The following is a 20,171-nucleotide window of genomic DNA, read 5'->3' as shown; positions in this document are numbered from 1 at the left end:
AGCTTAGAACAAAACTTGCATCGGAAAGAAATTGCAGCGACCAGCGTACTATCATCCAAAAGCTTGCGAGTGTTGTGTGTTTTAGAGAACATAGGAATTTAAGTAGACGTTAGCTTAGAATTTCTTCGTCTTCTAATAATTTCTGGTGAAAAGTCTGCAAGAAATTGTCGCTGATATCTGTTAGGTACACTACTCACTAACTTATTTAATGTTTCGTTTGGAATATACACCTACGCGGATTTTATTCTTTCAGATCAGAACTCAATCCTGGCCATGACGATAATACTATTCCGAAATCTTGAAACCACTTTTTCGTAGTGGCGGTTCTATGAATAGGAGCATCGCCTTGCTGAAGAATGGTCTTTTCGCCTTCTATTTCTGTTACGAAAGCCGATAATTCGCTGTGTAACATCGTTTGATCTGATGTGTTTGAGTCTAAAATCATTTACAGTGTCATATATAAAGTTTCTATGAAAAATTATGAATCGTTGATTTTGAACATTCTATCGGAAGAAATATCAATTCTAACGTGAACCAGAAACATAGATCGATGGAACTAATACAGGTTAATGCATCGAACAGTTGCAACAGATGTTACATATTTCGTCTTGTACACGAGCACGATAATCGCGTAGGATAACCACGATTTTCTGATTGGTTGAGCACAACGTGGGAAAACTATTTCCCAGGCCGGTGAACACGCCAGGGGTGAGATAAAATCGTGCGGCGCCGGCGTATTCGACGTTTTTCACTTCTCATTGCTTACAATGCCGGCGAGTCTCGATTCTCAGATGATTAGAGATTAGATCCGGCGTTTGTACGTTTGATTCGATTGTCGTGTGATTAATCGTTCGTCCAGTCATTGGACAAAAGCAGAAGAAAGAAAGAAAGGTTTCTTGATATGATTACTTGGTTAATTCTGAAAAATATCAAGCGTTGAAAATCAATCGAAGAAAAGAAAGACGCATTGCTTTTCTCATTGTTTTTCGTTGAAAATCAAATGGAGAGAAAAAATTTCTTCCGATTATTAATTTTGAAGAATATTAGTATCGAAGATCAAACGAACTGGAAGCTTTCTAAGTCTGAGACAATTATTTTTATCTGTTTCTCTCTATAGCGTTAGAATTTAAGAAGCACTATATTACGTTTCTATACGGCATTGTTGTGTGCAAGTAAATATACTTGTAGAACGCGATACATAGTACTTTATGGACTGCTCAGAATGATATGAATGACTTCAAAAGTGGATGGACGTTGAATAATCTAGATTTAACACACTGATCCTGAGACATTTTTCAAAGTTGACCTGAGGACTTGAACGAGCACTGGTCGAGCGTTATTAATGAGGTCTTGAGTCTTAAGACATCAGCATCAACCGTCCGGCAGGTTCACCTGGTTTGACGTCTTATGACATCATCCGGACGAAATGTATTAAGATACGAATGTTACAATTCAGACAGTCACTCAATTTTTCATTACTCTCAAGAATACTACAACAAACTCGTAACTTTCTAAAAGAATCTCAGAGTTATCAAAAAGAGAACAATTCTTTTTTCAAAAGGAACGTTGTGAAAGAAAAAGCAAAAACGAGTCCTCGGATAGTTTTTACAATAGAAACTAGATAAAGTTAAAACCGATACTATCCAGAAACCAACCAACTATCTTAGAATCGATAGGAAAATTCGCGACTCATTTGGATGCGAAATATTTACATTGAAAAGACTCACCCGCTTCGAAACAGTACATCGATCGATTCGGTCGAGTGCAGCCCTCGTCGGGAATGTCCAGCTTCAGTGGCAGTAAATCCTTCAAACCATACTCCGAGAACACTGGGTTCATGCGTAACAATCCTCCATAACCAGCGCGGAGCTTCCTGGAAATGGAAACAAAAGGGACGTGTCTCGAACGTTTCTCTATTCACATATGATACATATTAATAAATTATTAATAATAACACGCGCATATTAGTGAGGTTATCTCGCGTAAGGCTGTGGTTACAGTTCATTTTCGTTCCGACCAACTGTCGTTCTGACAAATGTATCAGGACAATCAAATATTATATAATGGCTACAAAAAGTATTTGCACACAATTGTAATTATTATAGTATTTACGTATTAATTAGGTTCAGGTGTATCTAGTTTCGTATCATTTGGTAGTACTTTCACATCGTTACAAAACTTTGCTGTAGAATATGATAGAAGAAGGCTTCATTGGAAAATAAAAGTATGTGCAAATACTTTTCGTAGCCACCGTAGATTGTTGGCAGAACATGCATTGCGCTTTACAGATGTTTCGTTCGACAGAACACGCATCTAACCACAGCCCAAAGTGAAACATGGTCCGAATTCAACTGGATCAAAGGATGAAAGAATCCCTCGATTCCCGATTGTGTAATCGTGGATCTCATAATGCGAGCGGACTAGAAAGTGCGAGGAACAGAATGTATACACATAGACTACACGTTAGAAAATGTAGAACAACGTAATGCTGATTTATTGTCCAAGCTGACGTAACGGACGGCACAGCTTTGAGTTTCGAACAGACGTGTTGCAAGTCGTTCGATTATCATTGAACACGTTTTGCTGTTATTAACGAATTGTTGTTTGGCTCGTTAAGGAAAAATCGACGATACAATTATGGTGGAAGAACGAGGAAGTGTGATTCTTTTAGAGAAAAACACACTTAGTAGAAGGAGTACATTTAGTAGAAACCAAATACTCGGACTTGAGAGGCCTCGGTGAAAGATGGTATGGACGAAGGAACTTTTAATTCGATAGAACTGTCGAAAGACTTAAAAATTGCTAGAGAAATTTATGCATGACATAAAACCATTAACTTATAAAACGTTAGCTTCCAGTAAACCTAATTAACCTATAACCTATAAACCTACGAAAGCCATTTACCTTCTCAACTGAATTAGGATCGCCATTGTGTCAGAATCACGAATTTAAATCATTTCGAAAGACCACCCAACGAAACTCTCGGCGATCAACATTAAGACAAAGAATCAATTACCTGGCGAATGATTCCGAGATACCATAGACGGTGTTCCCGTCAAGCACACCTGTCAGAAGATTAAAAGGCACACGGGAGCCAAGTCTGCAACCAGGTCGAACGGCTGGAAAGGCGCGAACGAAGTCCATGCATTTCACGCCGAACAGCCTGTAGAAATAATCGTCTTCCGGTATATGGATCTCGTTGCAGTACGGATTCTTCAGGTGTTGTGGCCGATGGCAACATTCCTCCGGGTCGTTTCGGTTCAGGGGATCTACAAGTGGAATACCAGCTCATCGATCATACGATATGGCCTTAGCTAGCCGTTGGTCTAGTGTTATGATAGCGTAATTTATTTAATTCCACCGCGACAGTGGTTACACGAGCGTCGTGTATACTTTCCATGTCGATGTGCCCGCGATATGGATACATCGTTTCCCGTTCGTGGCTTACGTGGGAAGATTCGAAGGCGTGAACCGAGAACCGCAAAACTCGCTACCGTAACGTTGGGAATGATTTTTCTGATGAGATAAAATTGTACCGTAAGAAACAGCACGCGAGAGCGTTAAAAAGTGACATAAATCTTCATGCAAGCATTGTTCTTTTAATAAGGATTTTTTAGGAATTTCTTTTAGGTAAATTTTTCGAGAACTTGCATAAATCGTAGTTTATTACTGTGTTAAGGGCCAATTAGGCAAATTGACGTGACATTTTGTGCAATGACATTGATGTGCAGAAATATATAAAATGTCCAAATTGGTGTAGTCAAATATATTTAAGAGGTAAAACGAATCTCTATTTGGCTAATATTTAATGCAAATCTCTGATAGATAATTTACGTAAATTGCTTGTCATGGAATAAGCTTGCCGATAAAGGAACGTTGTCGTTACTAATAGATAAAACCAATAAACGAAAATTTACGCTATCTCTTACATTCCCATTCGGAAGAAGCCTTTTTTCATAATATCATTACCAAATAAAATAAGCAGAAAATTGATACGTTGCATCTGGACAATAACAATTTATCTCGCCTCTTGACAACATCTCATCAAACCAACGAGGATTAATTTGAATCATTATCTTTAGAATTCGATTCTGTTCTCATACCGAGTACCATAATGTTGGAAATGATTTTTCAGGCGAGATAGAATAGTAACGTAAGAGACAGCACGCGAGGCTGTTTGTAGATTAAGCGGTTGATGATCGATTTAAATTTTTACTTCGCTTAATTCCCATTGTCTTGATAGTATTTGTTAAGTTCTTTATATATATAGTTGGATTAGATGGTTGTCTTAAGTCATAAATTAATTCTTGCCCCTTTAAGATTGCGATAAGTGTTGCCTTGTTCTGTCGCGTTTAATGGATAGGTAATCGTCGTTCATCGAAAGAGCGTGTAACCGTTTGAAGAAGATTGAAGATCGTTGGTACGATGGTTTAGATTTGTTCTATCGTTATGAGGAACATTTGTATATGGAGTATGATTATTCATATCGTCATTTACACGTATTAATTATTAATGAGCAGTGTAATGCACTATGGATGTTTATCTTCGCAATTATTTCCTACAGTGAACATAAAACGAGTGTTCTATAATATGTATAATAATCGTAATACATTCCACTATAAATGACGCAATATACTATAAATACTTAGGTAGAAGTGATCGTTGATAAGAAATTCTTTCAATGTGCTTAAAAATTTAGTATAGAAATTCTGAATTACTTCATAGGTAACATCAATCATATTATCGTAATCGAAGGATAACTATCCGTATACTAATCATCGCGATTTAACACTGCAACTACTAGCTCTAAGTATACTCTGTGCAGATCATTTACAATTACACGATCGTATTTTTCTTACAATAAACATAAACATTAATTTTATCAAAAGCACTTACATCTGTTTTCTAAATACAAGCATTAAAATCTAAGTTGTAAAAAATCTAACCATCTGAAAGTTTTCAACAGTTCAAACCCATAATTTTTACTATAATTATAAAGTCTTTAATACCTATCAGTAATCTCTGGAAACGCACGAAACTCAAATTCTAAAATAATTAATTAACCCGCAAATTCATTCGACCCGAAAAAAAACTCAGGAAATTCTCATTTTCCGTGTTTCACTATCGCGGGTCTATCGAACCACTGTCTCTGATTTCGTATCGTGGATTCAATCCAATTAATTGCCATATACCAACAAAATAGCAACCGTTTTCTTGCTGGTGCCACTAATTACCAAGTTCCAGGAGAGCAACGTGTGGACGCATGCGATTTTGGCGTGGATCGTACGGCCCGTGGAAACTTCACCACGGTAGTCACATGATCGGCCTACCGGTTTATCTGACTGGCAATCGTTCGCTTTCTCTGGCTGTTACCCTAGTTTCGATAGACGGTAAATATTCGACGTAGAAGGGCTTGAGAGCTGTCTACGTCTGCTATAACACGTTTACTATATACGAGCCGTCCCGTGCACACGCTGATGTAACTCAACCAAACGACACCGATTACGTAATTTGCTATTGAAAATTGGGGCTCGGTTACTTTCTCCATTTTTTTTCTTTGCTCGCGAATTCTCGGTCACCGTTCCCTTCGCTAAGGATAGCGTGCCATTCTCGTCTGTCTGGCATTCCTTGTAATGTCATTTCGTCGATTAATCGTGAGATATTATTCTCGAGAGAGAAATTTATCTTGCATCGATGCGTGTATGATTCTAGTTTATGTACAGCTGGCTTTGTTCCTTGTTTTGTACTAGAATTTAATGAAACAGTAGGTATGTTTTAGGGATCTTCTTCGTTTCGTGGAATTTCATCGAAGTTTAGTATAAATTGTAAATTATTAGATGTTATCTAATAAAATTCTATCGATAGAAGTTATGGCAAATGTTTCTACGAAATTTTGCATATCGTGTTGTAGATGTGTTTCTAAATCCACAGGAATAAAGTTTGCAAATGCAGAATTCCGGCAGGAAATTTGCTCGTCTATAATTTTATTGATTTTGTCTGGTAACCCTTCAGCGACAGAATATATTACCGCAACTGTCTATTTACAATTTAGCATATCGCGTTCTAAGTGTGTTTCTAAATCTATGTGAATAAAGTTTGCAAATGGAGAACTTGCTTTCAGAATTTGCTCGTCTATAATTTTATTGATTTTCCCTGGTAGCCCTCTAGTGATAGAATATATTACAGTAACTGTCTATTTCCAATTTCTCATACTGCATTCTACATCTGTTATTAAATCTCTATCGAAATTGCCGCAGTGCTAATACTAAAATTATCATTCCTTGTATCATAAAACTTGTACCACAGAAATCAAAATGAGAAGTATGTAAGAAAAATATAAAACTTGCGAATTAGTCGTTTTAACCGTCATATTACTCTTATATACAAAACGAATATTTTGTAGGAACCGAATCTATCTATCAAAATCTAGTCATCCCTTAATTTATTCTACGTACGTTATACCGTATAACTAGACAATTATCGGGTTTGGAATCGTACCTAGAGGGGTGCCAGTCAGCGTATAGTCGTGGTCCATAAACTGTCCCCAGGCGATGACCATGACTGTGCCAGCGTGATCGTGATAACCCTCATCAGGATGCATGGTGCGTGACACCACTCGTGATAATGGTAAATCATGACCTGTTTCCGATATTCTAGGTGCTGTTAAGCCGTCCGCAAATCGTGGACTCATCAATCTATACGACAAATGAAAATTTGTCATCAGACGATATTGATAAACGAGTTTAATAGCTGTGGCTTACCTTTGGAAAGGGGATAAAGTGGAGCCCCACGTTGGATTCTGTAAATTCGTGCACAGACCGTCGTTTCTTCGATATTTCCCAGCTCGACACTCCACGTTGCTTAGGAAAGCTGGGCACACATCGCGGATCAAAGTCTTCGAAGTGTCGATTAGAGGTAGACTCTTCTCGATCTCCTCGAAAGTTAGTCCATATCTGTTGTAATAGAATCTAGTGATTTTCTATCGATGGAACAAATTACAGTAACCGCCTATGCGAAACTTCCCTGTTTTACATCTATCGCTTAGTTAAATGTATTATCTAATTTTTTTCAAGAATTTATAAGGACCTTCTTACGATTAGCTTCACATGATGCGACTTTTTCAGATCCTGTTTTAGAATCTTGTGAATAAAAGCAGTTGGATCGCCAATATTCTAATTGTTCTCTTCGAAAATCTTTTTCGCTTGAAGCTACTTAGAAAACTCTTAACTGATAAATCCCTGAAATAAGTAAGAAACGAAAAAAGAGAAATAGACGAGTTCTTACGTTTGAGCAAGGTTGGAACTGATATCCAGCAGAAGTTCGCCGACCGTAGCCAGATCCTCCGGTCGCCACATTTTGCTCTTGGGTTGCGCCACATCTGCATGAACCGACGAAACGTGCGTGAGCATGATCGCGAACGGGACCGAACAAAGAACGCGTTAACCAAGGATGAATGGTATAACGAGCTAGAGGTGTAATCGTTTCAAGACAAACGCGACTGAATCGCGAGGAAACTTCCATACAGACGAAACGACACGGTAAATTATCCCGCGTAAATCATTACTTGCACCGATTATAATTAACAATTCTTTTTCATCTACTGCTTATTTCCCTTCCCTATTTGTTAACACTCACTGATGCGTTTTCTGGCTTCGATGTAGGCGCGATTCACAGCGTCGTAGGTGATGCATGTCTGCGATCCAGCTGTCGCTGGGCTGAAAGATGAAGAAACGGAAAGTTAACGCGTGTTCTCGATCCTTGAATCGGGTATTATTGTTCTTAACCATCCCTGGTATCTCTCTATATATTTCTTGCTTTCGTTCCTCGAATCAATTTTTCTTTCTCCAGTCAATTACCTAACGTTTTAGCCTACTTTCGTTAGCCAGGCAGCTTTTGACTCGCTCAAGCCACCACGCACCTGCGTACGTCTCCGTAGCCTGGAGATATTCTGTATCAAGGTAACCCGAAACTATCATGTATGAGCCGTGCGCACGCGAAATGCACGTCAATTGACATATCTTGTTTCTCGCTACGAAATATGATGGCATTGACGTGCCGCTCGTGGTTTTTACGTTCGAAGGTTGACCGACCACCGGTTTTCGTTGACGGCCTCTTTGCTTTCGGACCTCGACACGCCTCTGACTTTACCAAGCTCGACGGGGTGTGCAATTAACCAGAACAAATTGCTGGGTTAATTAATGAAGCAGATGACGATGGTTGGTTTTGCTTACCGCGAGACTTTCCGTGATGATCGATGGTGGTGATTCTTTTCTGGCGTCTTTCGTTGGTTTCGTTAGTTTGAGAAAGGTTAGTTTTTTTATTACGAACGAAATAGTATTCGGATCAAGTGATTTGGAAGAAACTCTAAGTTGAGAAGATTGTAGATAAAGTTGGATTTCGATGAAGAAATCTGAGAAATTTCAATTTGTTGTTAGGTCTTGGGTCGGTTATTTCAATTCTGGGTATTTTCTTGGGGTCTTATATTCATATTCTACATGATTTTAATTACGTAATATGTTTGTGTTTCTATTTACAAATGTTTAGATAATAGTATAGTAAAAAGTCTTTTCAGCTGACCCTTAGTTTCGAAGAAAAGAATTTTTCATTTTCGAGAATTCTTGGAAATTGTTACAAAATTCACTAAATAAATCTTAAGTATCGTTTCCTATGTTTAGAGATAAACAAGAGTTTTTGGAAAAAATGACTCCACTGGACCTGTATTTTTTATTTATCTTAATAATATACGATCTTATTATCGATTGATCATGAAAAATTATTCGTAAATTACCTCAAATTTCGATACAACAATATTTGCTTTACGTTACGCAACCATTTGACGATAAGTAGCAGCATTAGATCTAGTGGTAAGTTAACAGTAAATACAAGTAAGTTAGCAGTTAGTACATTAATTTGCCCAATTAATATATTAATTTTGATTTAATTAAGTTCTTAATTCACTCTTCCTTTGATCATCGAAGTTACCAAATATGATTGATCTTTCAACAAAATTGGTTGTTACTTTCTTCGGTACGTCGTCTTAAAATTGCATCTTCTTATGGAGTGTATCAATTAAACGGCTCGAATGCGCCACCGTGAAACTTCATTAAGATTCTTGTCGCTCATATGGTGTTCGTAAATTGTGCCTTGAAATCTACTTGTGCTCAGGAACGTTTTCCCACAGATTATCCTGTCACAATCGTTATTAAATAGAGTAATGGGGAACACGCTGAAAGTATTCGCGAGAATGCACTTGAGGGTCGTTCTGAATTTAATTGCAACACAACACATTCCCGCGTAATTTCGCGTTATAGCGGTTGGTCTAATAACTTGTATGCTACTACGTTTAATAAATTATTATTCGCGCCAATTTTCCAAGGCCCGCAGACAGAAACATTGTGAAAATATGAGATTAGGAAATGGATTATTAAAATCGCGAATTATCTAATCGTGGTAATTGGACTTTTACGATGTTCTTACGGTGTTTCCTTCTAATATTCATTTGCTTGGAAACTACATAGTGAAAATGGAAATGAAGGAGTTCGTTATTTTTATGGAATTAGCGCGTTTTGCACGCCATTTTTCTTGATAACCTTCCGCTTCTTTCTTATATCTTTACCTAAATATACATTTTAAACAAATCGTCATAAGAGGGTATTAAATCTTAGGAATTTAAGATGATTTCTTTCTGGTTGGAAAATATCTTTTCTATCGACCGATAATACATTTAACAATTAGATTTTTCTCTTCGAGTTTCATCAAATTTATGATGTCGAGTTATAATGGAATAAATTAACTGTAGAAAATGCTGCGAACTTTCCAAATAATTTAATAGGTTCCTATACGCTGAAAGATTCTCTAAGAAAAGCAATCGTTTTCTATCGATTTTTATAAAGGAAGGTATTGTTATAACGTTCGTGATAACACGCGACGTATAGCCAACCACGTTAAAAACAATCTCTGCATATTCACTTGCTTTGATTACGCTGGATTCTTAGAAGGAAAAGTCACGTTTAAAACGCGTTTCCTTCATTTAATGGCTTACATGGACTGCATTTCGTATAGTGTAACGAAGCCGAGAGCAATTTTAAAGTAGAAAGTGCTTTTAGTTGCGATTTAACAGAAACATTCTAGCGTCGTATACGTTACATAAATATCATTAAGTGTCCGCTGTAATCAATACGAAGATGTCGATTCGCGACGAATTATATTTTATTGCCATCGTTTCCCTTTTAACGTAACATTTGAACCATTTTTCTTCAAACATCTCTTCAAATTTTTAGACTTAGAATGTCTCTGACTGTGTTCTTTGTAAAATATTTCCTCTTCGTGTATAATAAACAACGAAACGTTTCATTTGGAACTAATAATTTCGATGTTGTTGGTATTAGTTAAAAAGAATTGTTAACAGTAATTCGTAAGATGTTTTTCAAACGAAAATTGCGAAATACTTTGAACGTTCTTTAATGTATTTCGCCTTAAATTTATCGTGTTCATATATTTCTGGCAGTCGACTACAGAAGTAAACGATACGTACTTTCGGTATGAGGACAGAGTAAAGTGAGAAATGAGTATGTTAAGTCTTACGTGTGAACGGGTATGAAGTATATTACAAAATGCAGCTACGGTTTGCTGCACATTTTGAACACGCTTGCACTATCTTTGATAAATTGAAACTGCGTCTAATTGTTAGAACAGAAAAGTTGCAGAAAATATGAACTTGTGATTTACTTTAAACAATATAAAAATAAGAATCTATTTATCGTAAAAAAGATCAATCTTTTTGAAGAAATAATTAACAGATAAGATGCTCGAGCAATTTATACGAAAGTTTCCAGCTGTATTTATAGATTTGTTTTCCTTTCTACTGACTCGTACGCGTTCAAAAATTCTTCGCTCTTCAAATTCCCTTTCAATTCAATTTCTTTTCCTTCATTTCCATTATTTCCTTTATTTTACCGATACTTCGTAACTTATTTTGTCTCTTTAACTCGCTCCATAAACATGCCTTGTGCAAAGACTAACGGGAACGAACCACATTCATAGAATATAAATTGAAAAGTTACACCGCATTACGGAATATTCATTGTCGACGTAACGAGACCAGGAACACGATCTCCGTATTAATTGCACAAGCTATAGATTTTCTATTCCATTCAGTATCAGCTGACAGAGTATCGCTGTACAAGGCTGAATATTAACGGTAGTATCGATAACCGAATCGATGTTTTCCACATATTCTCGTGACCAAGAAAAATTATCCTTAACTCTGCCCGTCTCTTAGTACACCATTGTGCCAGTGACATATTATGTCAGTGCTACTATTAAAACATTCACTGTCCTCTACATCACACGAGCTACTTAGAAATCAAACTTTATACCGTATGTTAAGTCTGCTTTCTGTGTATATACAAATCTCTCATGTTTAGTAGCAAAGTGTATGATTAGTGTCCTTTTGCTTTCCAGAAGTCAAATGATTGATATTGATGATGATAGTCTTATAATGATACATCGGCTTCTGCGTAAATAACGTATTGTGCATAGTATTCCACTCATTCACGCTAATGTTATATAATTTTATTATATATAGATGAATTACTTTTAACCACTTGCATATGCTTTTGCGTGTTGTTATTAGATTGTGAAACATACGAAACGTTTGATTATTAACGAATCGCTAAAGAGACTCGTTTATGCGCATAACAGTTCTATTCTATTTACCGCAGTATAAGATTATTTTATTTGTAACTATCATTGCTTCATAAATCCCGAATCAAAGTGGAAAATTATCATTTTTATAGACGATCGTGTAATTCTAGTTTCTCAGAAATACACAGATTTCCAATTCCAAAGAAAGATCGAGAGGATTGGAACGAACTGTCTCGTTAATTTTTAACGAAACGTCGATTTGATAGAAGCAAACAACGTCGCGATATCGTTAATCAGGAGCATTGTACCGTGGACGTGGAAATTCTTCGGGAAAATTCTTTTAACCGGGCTCATTGCTCCGTAACGGCGATATCTTGCGAAAATATTCGAGTCGCGTGATCATGTGTCGATTTGGCTTTCACCGAGGTTAGTAAGTGCAAGTGTAACGCACAGATAGGTCGCGTGTTTCGTTTTGCTGCATTCTCAGCCGTGAGCCATTATATCTTGTCCTCGGGCAGCTTCTATCCTCCCTAGACAAACGTATGGATTCCAGCGAGCAGATACCGTGCAATATCGTGTCGTTACACGTGCATTCTGTAATTGTAAACAGATAGCATACTATCGGATCGCTTGTGGATATTATTATAGGCTTGGAACTCAACTATCATCATACAGAACTGGAATTTTCAAAAGTGAGAACTTTCTAAGAGATCTACCGTTGAAAATAATTAGAATTTTTCCAAATTGTACAAGACACGCTCGGAATCGATAAAAAGCAACCAAACTTTCTCGTATTCAAAATGTATTTCTACGTACTTTCGACTGTTTCTACATACCTTCTAATTAAGGCCAAGTGTGTTAAATTTCACACCATCAAGTATTTTCCTTTAAGTATACAAAATTTATATTCTAGAACTGAAATGTACAATCTGATAAAAAGACGTTTCGTTAGAGAATGAAGCTCGTGTGCAAATATTTTTTCCAACCATTGGAAAATTTCCATTATCTTACAAAAAAAGAAAAAATACAGAAAGTCGAAAATTGGAAAGTAAGGTTTCATTATTTTTAAAAACGAAGCAGAAGGAAAGGTAATATACGCGTTGCTGAGTAAATTTTCACAATGCATCATTATCAGATCGCATGATTGCATGGAACTTTCTAATTATCCTCGTTACATCTTTGAACGTGGCGGATTCGCGACCGGATCGTTGCTTCCTTTTATCCCACGCAGATCTGTCGTGTTTTATTAGCGGTCGTCCGCAAAAGGATCACGAATAGCCGTGACGGTTTTCTTTTTTTTTCGCGATCGGAAGATTTAATCGTGACTGCACGAGCCGCCGACAACTCACGTTCGTTCGCGTTAACGTGCAATAACGTTTATGGGGTACACGGGCACGCGTAGCCTGTTCGAATCTGGTAATTGCGAGGAAACGATGCAATCGCATTATGCCTCGTTAGAACTGACAGAATCATGCTCTGTCGCGACGATACAGCGTCTCGTGAATCTTCGTCCAGAAATGGGATTAATAAATCGATTTCGCGTTAGGCAAGATGTTTGCAAAGCAACAGGAATCTCCTGGACGATTTGTACGTCGTTATGTTTGTAGATAATGCGACGTTCGATCAGAGATCTTAAACTCCTCGTAGAAATGTCACTCATTATTCTTGCAGTAGTTTTCTAACTATTAGGACGAGAAAGAAAAGTACTTTTCTTGTTCCATTGAGATTCTAGGTCCTCTTGTGGAATAATTCGCTAACGTCGTGTTTTTAATTATAAATCATAGATTGATTTCTTATAATTTTGCAATCTTACGTCAACCAACGCAATCAGATTATTCGTAATTTGTAAAATTTACTTGCGAAACGTTGTTTGTCTTATTACCAAATTTGTTGACGTTATGCAACAGAATTGATCGATGTCGATAACTTGTAACTTATAACTTGTAAAATTTCATTGATGATATAGACATACATAGTTCAAGATATAATCCTCGTTTAATAATTTCACGTATAGTTTCTTTCTCAATAAGAATTTTTAGAATATCGATCTTCGTGTTCTTCTGTCCTATTAGTAATGTCGTGACAACATATCTTTACATTTTCAATAATTATGATTATATTATTGCATCTAGAAATATCAATACTCGTTCATTTCTATTACGTTCTGTTTCCCTTAGACTCACACCAATCGATGGATTATAACTCGTTATAGAGTCTCAAACTATCCAAACTACCTGTTACAAGCACCCTTATACTTTCGTATATTTTATACGAATTCAATCACGTGATACATTTCCACTTTCACGAATATTGAGAAGCTAGCTATAGTAAAAGTGAAGATCGTAAATATGTTGAAAATAGACATGTCCAAGTTTCGTGGAGCATCTCGAATGACGATATCTTCTGAACCTGTTTAAAACGACGATCACCTTTTGTATTATAATCAGAGACAGTAGCTTAAAGTTGATCAGCAAGTTCTGTCTGCTTGTTATCGGTTTCCTATTAATAATTCATGTACCAGTGGTCGTTGTATATCTGTCAGGAAATAGACGAGTCTCTATAATAATTATCATGAATAACGCAACAACTTTATCTCTTTCCCGTCAATTTCATAGCCATTTCATCGTTTTCTTCTCCTCGAACGATCTCCGTCGTTCTTACTTTCTTAAAATGTCAAGAAACACCGTACAGCTCCATATTTCGTTTCAAGGTTCTGTAACTAGTAGTTACAACAGTATTTCATTGTATTATCCGCATCGATAAACAAAAGGAGATCAAGTTTTCCATGGTGTGTAACGGTACGCTCTCATTACGTGTTCTCACGGTTACATGTTGCAGAAGTGAACATTTTATTTTGCTATGATAAATCATTATCAAGCGTTCAGTAACTCGATTAAACTATGTTAAAGTTATCATGAGGCGGACAGTTGTGAAACAAATGCTATTACTTTTGTTTGCTGAACTGGAATCAAGGCTGAAATACATATGATAACTAGAGGATCGTAGCAAGGTAATATTTTAGCATTTTGGATAGCAAGGAAAATTCCAATGAAAATCTAAAACTTATTTAGCAAATTTTGGGAAAAACAGTTTTTAAGGTACATTGTTCCATGAGTTTCAAACATCTAACGTGCTTCTCGTGCTCCACGTTACATCGTACTTCATTGTTGATTCAACTTTAACCAGAATATGCTATAGATTTTTATTCGAGGTTTCCATACAATTATACATGGTGGTTGGTAACTGGTGGTACAAGCGGAAAGGGGGTGATTCTACGCGAGAAAAGAAGTCGAAGATATAGAATAAAAATTTTTCGTTTGAGGCTTTGTTTTCGAGAAAATCGACTTTGAATTTTCGTTCGGTACGCGTGCGGTACGTTACAACGGATCTCACTGTAGATCGTTGTCTCGATGGAAAAATGAAAAAAAAAATTTTTTTTTTAATTTTTATTCTATATTTTCGACTTCTTTTTTCGCGTAGAATCACCCCCTTTCCACTTGTACCACCAGTTACCAACCACCCTGTATGGAGGATGTTGAATTAATCCCAAGAACAAAATAATTAAATATTCCAAGCGTAGAAGGAATTATACCATTTATCAGAGAAATAATAAACAATCAAAGAAGTAATAGCATCGTAATGTATTAACAAGATATACCAATAATAAATAGTAGATCTAATAACTATATGTATATAGCAGATATCTTAAATTGTACAGTAACATGTACAAGCAGCCACACGAGGTGATTCCTTACGATAAAATAAAATTTTTCCATTTAAGTCCTGGTTTGCGAGAAAATCGAGTTTGAAAACTTATCAAGTATTCTTAAACGTGACTAATTTCGGACTAGACGGGGCTAAATAATCGGCGGCAGGTCATTCTACATGTGAAAATAAGTCGAAAATGCAGAATAAAATTTGTGTCCGAAAAAATAAATTTGAAAATTTATCATACGCATGTAAGTACTAGATCGATTCTTAACTAAACAAATTCGAACTCGATTTTCTCGAAAGCTAAAGCTTAAGTGACAAACTTTTGTTCCATATTTTGTCCTTATTTTTTCACAAGGAATTACCTCGTGCCCGCTTGTGCGTGTTAATCGGCCACACCTTGTATACACATGTATATATATATATATAACAGGAAGTGAATGAAAGTTTGGTTTATGACATACATGATCCGCTATGTGGGAAGAGTTTAAGAAAGATATTTCGCTGGGTGATTTGTGCGATAGTAATCTAATATTATCTCAGCAACAAAGGTTAGATGGATAGTGAAAGTTCAGTCGCCATCGACTGTTGTTCCTGCTTTCTCTAGACCTCGAAAATATCGGTGGAGGTCTTGCAGATCTTGTGTAAGATCATGCTTTAATTCGGCCAACCCGAAGCCACGTGAAACGTCCGAAGGACATAATTACACGTTGCACGTGCCTTATGAACGTACCATGGTAACAGAGATCGGGTGGAAGGATCGGTACAAGGAAAATATCGCGTAACAACGAGCTTACCAGCGGCGATCGTTAACTCTTTATCGACAAATTGCCGGATTTAATATCGAGCTATAATTAAGATTGTAATCAATGGAGAAATGTGCGATAATTGCAATATTACACATCGTAAGATATGCCTTGGGGTTAGAGTATGCCTCTTTTGCCTCAAACTTCTGCCGATTGAAAGGAGATTTTACTGGATCTGTTTGTGTGATACATATGGTATTTGAGTGTTTAACCCTCGTTAAATATCTCTTTTTTTTATTGCAATGGATATCGTGTCGGATTCGTAACGTCTGATCTGTTATTAGGTTCTTTATGAGTTTCACATTATTATTGCAATCGTATATCATATTAATCTATTTCTTTGCAAGATTGTAAAATATGCGGTGATGAGTTACATTCTACGTTCTATATCAAATTGTATTGAACGTTAAATAATTACATATTTGAAATTAATCTAGTGACTTAAACCAATCTAGCGATGCTTAGACAAGAACGTATACTTGTCTACGTTTTCCAATATCCCAATATCTCTCTAAAAAGAAACATTAAAACGAATCTTGACGGTTTAATGTAACAGTCTAATTTCCAATTCTCATCTCCGTCGAAACAACATAATCTTTTCAAACATAAGAAACGTCCCATCACGGTAAACATTCTTCGAACCCTCTAAGGAGAATGTCGTAACAAACTAATATAGATATGTACCCAGAGCACCGGCTAATAAATCAACTGCAAAAGAATCTTCGCCCACGGCGGTTCGCTCGAGTTTACCTCACTCTACATATATAGTCGAATAATCCTGTTCGAAATAGTATCAAAGCATTCGCGTGTATTATACGTCGTGTATACGTATTTGCGGTGATATTAACGTTACTTACAAGGAACCACGTAGCAAATTGTATGTGTAATCGAAGACGCTGGTCCTCCCTGGCCCGCTGAGGATCAACGCGCAGTCATCGCCGTTTGCATAAACCTCGACCGGCTGATATTGCAGGCCGTCGCAGCTATCGTTGTTTCGCCAGGTCGCCAGTAGCAGCAAGAGCCCGATTATCGCGGATCGTGTCCGCCCTATCACGGATCTGCAACATTGTAACAACGACGATTATCTTCTCTGTGGCATCGGGGTTATATCGCGAACCAATCACGGCCGAATATTCAACCGAAATCGCTTGTAGCCTGTGTTTGCGGCTGTTGGGAATCACTTTGTTTCACACCCCTTTCATGGTATTTCGTAATCGATTTTTGCGTTAAGGGTTGCTGAATTCTTGAATTAGATTTTCAATTTTAGTAAAGTGTAGATTTTGCTTCAACAATTTATTATTTAGGAAGTTAGGTTTAGTAAATACTTATGATAAGTAATTTGGAAGCAATGTACATAGTTACGAATCGTTGAAATATCATTCTTTGGAATAATAAATATAAAATATAAATGGGTAATGAATGACTAGAAAGGGTAATTTACATAGGTTAGGTAGATATTTATGACAGTAGATAGTTACTCGTGTTCCAGATTGATCTTTTTCGTTATGAGTTGATCGAAAGATTCTTAGAACCGGATTTAAAATTTTAGGGAATTACACGTGAATTACACGTTGGTTTAATGAAATCTGCGATTGTTAGAAGTTTGATGGTGACTAGGTAAATATTAATGGAAGATAAATTAATTTGGCAATGCCATGGTGGAAATTAATTTGAATACAGTTCTTCGGAGTAAATTTCTTCGTTTAAGTGGAAATTTTCGCAACAACACGCAGGTAGACAAATAGACAGCTAATGAAAGCAATGGAAACGTCATTATTGGCCTTTATGAACGATCAGAATACTCTCATAATCTTCTTACAAAGGATTAGGTTTGAAAAGAGTAGCTCGAAACTTCGCTATGGCAACGTAAATGTAACACTTGAGGAAGTTAAAAAACGATTATGATCGTGGGATTAGAAAGTAAAAAATGATTGGCGAGAAAAACGATCAATTACTACGTGCTTTATTTACATTGCAAAGCGGATGCAAATGCTTGTTGTTCCATTCTATTCCAAGTAACATTGGTTTCGACCAAGTCTCGGGAGAATGTGTCCACCTTGGACGTGGAGGCAACCGAGTGTCGATTTATTTATCGCGGTCGTGTACGTATAACTGTAACCGAGTGATATTTTCTCGTTGGTTTCATCGAAAATTATGCATTGCGCTCGTTTCTACGTTATATTCAGATGGAAAACTGGTCCGAGGACATTCACCTTTTATTCTAAAACCCCGACAATTACCTGCTCGGATTAGTCTGTCTGATGTGTCTGTCTCGGTGTTGATCGGTTCGTCGAACGAGTTGAATAATAAGCCTGGATGAATTTTCAGTTTATTTCGTTAGCGCAGAACGTCACGCGTTTAATTCGCCCGTTTATAGGATCAATGAGATACACCGCAAGATGCTATATTCTTTATGACCAATTGTAAATTGAGATTACCATACACAGGCTAGAGAAATTATTCGACATCTTTCATGAATGTATTACGTTTGCTGTATGAAACATTTTGAAATTTGATGAAGTTAGTGAAGTTCGAAATAGATGTGAGAATATATGTACTTTGAAATTGCAAGATATTTCGTACAAGAATATATTTCGCAGACATCACAAAATTATTTAAACAATCAATTATCCATTGCATTAATAAACCTTAATATTCAGTGGACCATATTTAACGCTTATTATATGTTTAAGGCGATTATTCACATGCTGTATACTAATTTCTTACCAAATATGTGTTTCCAGTAAATATCTTGTAACTTTTATACACATTTTCATATTGGCTTGAAATTTGAACGATATAATTATATGAATTTATTTTATTTAATATTGTATTATTAGACTGATCTGGAGCAAACATAAATGTCTCATAGCTGTGAATCACGCTCGTTTAAAAACATTTTCAAATACAAGCAATAAAACATGTATTTAATGATTTTTTCAAATAAAAGTATTAATTAGTAAGGCCGACTACCGATTAGCCAACTTGAATACCATCGATATTATGTAACAGTTTGCCAGTTGAAACATCGAGTTTAGAAATTCAGCCTGCTCGTTACCAACTCGAAACGTCAAAGAATGGAAAGGAAAAACATTTAGCTTCCATATCTGGCCTCTAACGATCAATCCAACGTGATATAATCTATTTTTTAATTTCGTTTCCATAGCAGAAAATTGATCCGCAAATGTATAAACCAGCAAAACCTTAGGCGCTGAATTTATGTAATTATTGTAGTTTCTTCCATCGATTACTCGTTGCACAATTTCGAAAGACGATGAATAACGCGGCAGTATACCTTGACTTTCGTGAGGTTCAAAGAATCTTCAGAATTTGTAATTTTATACTGTTGCTTTATTTTTTTATGAATGCAAAAATGAAATCATGTAGATCAATCTGCTTTTATATCTTACTGCAATGAGCACGTGCTCGCCCATTCCCGACGATGCATGAATTCAGGATGAAGAAACTGCATACGTGGTGGAATGAGAACTATGTATATTTGCACTACGGTGATGTTGTTCCCTATGGTATAACGGGGAATTACATGAAGTATTCGCGATATACCTTGAAATAAAACAGCATGCTTGATACGGTAGTCAAGTTTGAAATTTTGTATAAAAGATCGAGAAGTTGAAGAGGAATATAAGAAATTATTTATAAAAAAAAATCAGAACGCGTAAAATTTCTCTTGTAAATTTGCGCTTGTCAATTTTTACACGGAGCTTCTGTGGAATATTGTTTTTAAAACCTGACTTCTTCAACAAGCTTAGCTTTGCATATGAAATAGACAAATTCAAAGTTTTCGATATTCAATTACATATGAAGAAAGATAAATGAACTTTATCTTCTTCAATCGTTAAAAGTGAAAAATAATAATCAATTTCTGTGTCACTATACGATACTACAACGTGTCTTGATGTCTGCATTTGAAAAAGTTACTTTAAAAAGTTTATGGTATATTTCACTTTGATGTTGTTTTCTGAATGCGTGTTTGGTTGGATGAACGTT

The 20,171-nt window shown here is 36.4% G+C and overlaps 2 protein-coding genes across 5 annotated transcripts in view; one reads left to right on the top strand and one right to left on the bottom strand.

Moving 5' to 3' along the window:
* Window positions 1-20,171, top strand: part of Cep290 (Centrosomal protein 290kDa) — a 170,864-nt gene that overhangs the window by 28,658 nt on the left and 122,035 nt on the right. The gene's annotated exons all lie outside the window — the stretch shown is intronic.
* cysu (peroxidase homolog) overlaps window positions 1-20,171 on the bottom strand; it is a 34,207-nt gene that overhangs the window by 8,981 nt on the left and 5,055 nt on the right. For all 4 annotated transcript variants that reach the window (XR_011173597.1, XM_069116908.1, XM_069116909.1 and 1 more), the window contains exons 2-8: window positions 17,021-17,221; window positions 7,636-7,715; window positions 7,285-7,378; window positions 6,762-6,953; window positions 6,499-6,695; window positions 3,017-3,269; window positions 1,728-1,873 (exon numbers count right to left, since the gene is read on the bottom strand). Coding sequence is in view for 3 of the 4 variants with exons in the window: in XM_069116908.1 (XP_068973009.1) it covers window positions 1,728-1,873; window positions 3,017-3,269; window positions 6,499-6,695; window positions 6,762-6,953; window positions 7,285-7,378; window positions 7,636-7,715; window positions 17,021-17,221 (1,163 nt within the window). In the remaining variant the exon portion in view is untranslated. The remainder of the gene's footprint in view (window positions 1-1,727; window positions 1,874-3,016; window positions 3,270-6,498; window positions 6,696-6,761; window positions 6,954-7,284; window positions 7,379-7,635; window positions 7,716-17,020; window positions 17,222-20,171) is intronic.

This window comes from Bombus flavifrons, chromosome 7 (assembly GCF_040668555.2).
Source record: "Bombus flavifrons isolate JBK064 chromosome 7, iyBomFlav1_principal, whole genome shotgun sequence".
Lineage (NCBI taxonomy): Eukaryota > Metazoa > Arthropoda > Insecta > Hymenoptera > Apidae > Bombus > Bombus flavifrons.
The sequence above is the reverse complement of the archived record's forward strand: the minus strand, read 5'-3'. Positions and strand labels throughout refer to the sequence as shown.